The following is a 2,175-nucleotide window of genomic DNA, read 5'->3' on the forward strand; positions in this document are numbered from 1 at the left end:
AGCCAGATAAGTAGACATGGGTTCTGCATGACATTCTGCGAAGGATCAGACTGCCGGTCGGTCATTCGTCCCCTTCTCACTCTCCGTCTCCCCCCCCCGTCGCGCTCCATCCGCCCCCCTCTAATTCTTACGTCGCCCCCCCCCCCGCAATGCCCCATTCGCCCCCTCTAATTCTTGGCCGCCCTCCCCCGCAACCCCCCCTCCGCAACGCCCCATTCGCCCCCTCTAATTCTCGCGTCGTCCCCCCGCAGCGTCGCAGCATGTACGTGGACACGGAGTCAGCGTCGACAACCCTGACGACCACTGCCCCTTAACCCTCGACGGACACCTGACCTTCCTTTTCTTCCGTTGTCCCTGTAAGGCCATGCGGCTCTGGCAAAAGCCTTGCTAGTACTAACTTCTTTACTTTTGTTCTCGTCTGTCTTTCTGTATATATAAAGCTTCATGTAATGTAAGCGAAGCCAACATTCCTTACCGTAACTATCCGTTGGTTGTGATGTGTCTGAATTAGTATATTAACATGAAACTTGCTTCCCCTCACCAAGTGTTCCCTACTCCCAGCAGCATTCTTATATGGAGAGATCTTCCCAGGTAAACGTTAAGCCCTTTAGGTTCTTCTGAGTAGTGAGATACCGTGCACGAGCCGCAACTTGTTCTGAACACAGTACTCAAAGGCCTCCCGTCATGAGTGGAAGGCTTGCCCCTTAGCGTGCGTTTGACTTCAAAACGCGCTTCGAAGTTACATGTTACAGTAGCCGTAATATTTAGTTAAGTGACTAATTGAAGAAGATGGTCAGGTGTATACCCAGGTCGTCTTAGTTGAAACTGTTTGCTGACACAGTAGATCACCCGTAATTGTACACCCTTGCTACAGGAGACACAGTGATATGCCGCATGTTAATCTGCAGTTGTTTGACGCGACTTTGACTGACTTTTAGTGTCCATTTTCATGGAATCGTCAGCAAATGACCGACAAATTAGCCACAGTGTTTGATGACCATCACATGATTTAGCAATCTCCTGGTCGACTGATATCCAGTCCAAATAATGCCTATTAATCAGTAGGGAATGGTTTGTGTAATCGCATACAACCATTTGACAAATTGGGAGAAGCAACTGATTGACTTCCATTGGTATAAATACAGAATAGTTAACAACACGGCAGAGCCAGTAGAAACACATAGGACGATGCCTCCTGCATGTGCTTAGACGATGATTTAGATATGTGTTACATGCCGCATACGTTAGTAGGAATGTGAAGTGTAGAGTCTCTAACACTTTTAGAACCGCTTCTTGAGTGTAAACTGATACAGGATTCTCCAAGCAGTGACGGTTATAATTCGTACATCCTGAGAGTGCCCGAGTAAAATTATCGGTGTTGGCAAAGTTAGCTCGCTTGAGATTCCCAAACGGCGCGAGCATTATATCAACACCGGCGGGGCCAGCAGGGAGGCAATGCGTTCGCTGGAAGTGGTGGCTCGCCAACGTCGAGCTGTAGCCAATGCATGGTCAAGGGTCTAGTGAACGCTCGAGTACTCTCACGGGCTCTCCTCACTCTCAAAACCACACAGTTCAAATTGTCTCAATGTATTTTCAACTCCGTGGCAGCAGATCCCAGGATAATGTCACAGGAATGACTATCTGCTCTCATTGCCTTTGTTCGACGAGCCTGCAAAATCGATACATTGGAGAGTCCACACTCACCCTCTCCTGAGCCGTGGCTTAAGGCAGAGGCAACCACCCAACACCTGTGTCGGATTTCCGGCGCGAGACACCTGCTGCCAGCCCGCCGCACAAAAGCGCGTTATCTGCATGAGTTGCCAAAGTGTTTCGTTGGGTAAACCTTGCTTCCCTCTCTTTCACTGCACTTCTGCTTTCGTTGGTAGCGGGCACTGCTTTAATAACCATATCAGTTCAGTTCCTTGTGGTTGGTAAAGAGAGCGATTCTGCGGACAAGCATTTCTTTTCTCTCATACGCCCTCATACACACCCTCATACACGGCTGTACACTTATCCCCTTTCAGGCATGAGGCATCCTGAATCATATATATATTTCTGTTGTGAACCTAGTCAGTGCATGTTTGCATAGGATATTACACCATTACTGAAATTATGTCTGGTCGTGTTTTAGGATTTTTAAGATATTTTGAACTAGAAGAAATAGTCCAATGACAT

General features: G+C 48.0%; 1 protein-coding gene across 1 annotated transcript in view; it reads left to right on the top strand.

Annotated features, from left to right (window-relative positions):
• Positions 1-314, top strand: part of LOC119593543 (regulating synaptic membrane exocytosis protein 2-like) — a 46,874-nt gene extending 46,560 nt beyond the window's left edge. The window contains exon 5 of the mRNA XM_037942505.1: positions 252-314. Coding sequence (XP_037798433.1) covers positions 252-314 — 63 coding nt within the window. The remainder of the gene's footprint in view (positions 1-251) is intronic.
• Positions 315-2,175: the final 1,861 nt, after the last annotated feature.

This window comes from Penaeus monodon, chromosome 32 (assembly GCF_015228065.2).
Source record: "Penaeus monodon isolate SGIC_2016 chromosome 32, NSTDA_Pmon_1, whole genome shotgun sequence".
Classification (NCBI taxonomy): Eukaryota; Metazoa; Arthropoda; class Malacostraca; order Decapoda; family Penaeidae; genus Penaeus; species Penaeus monodon.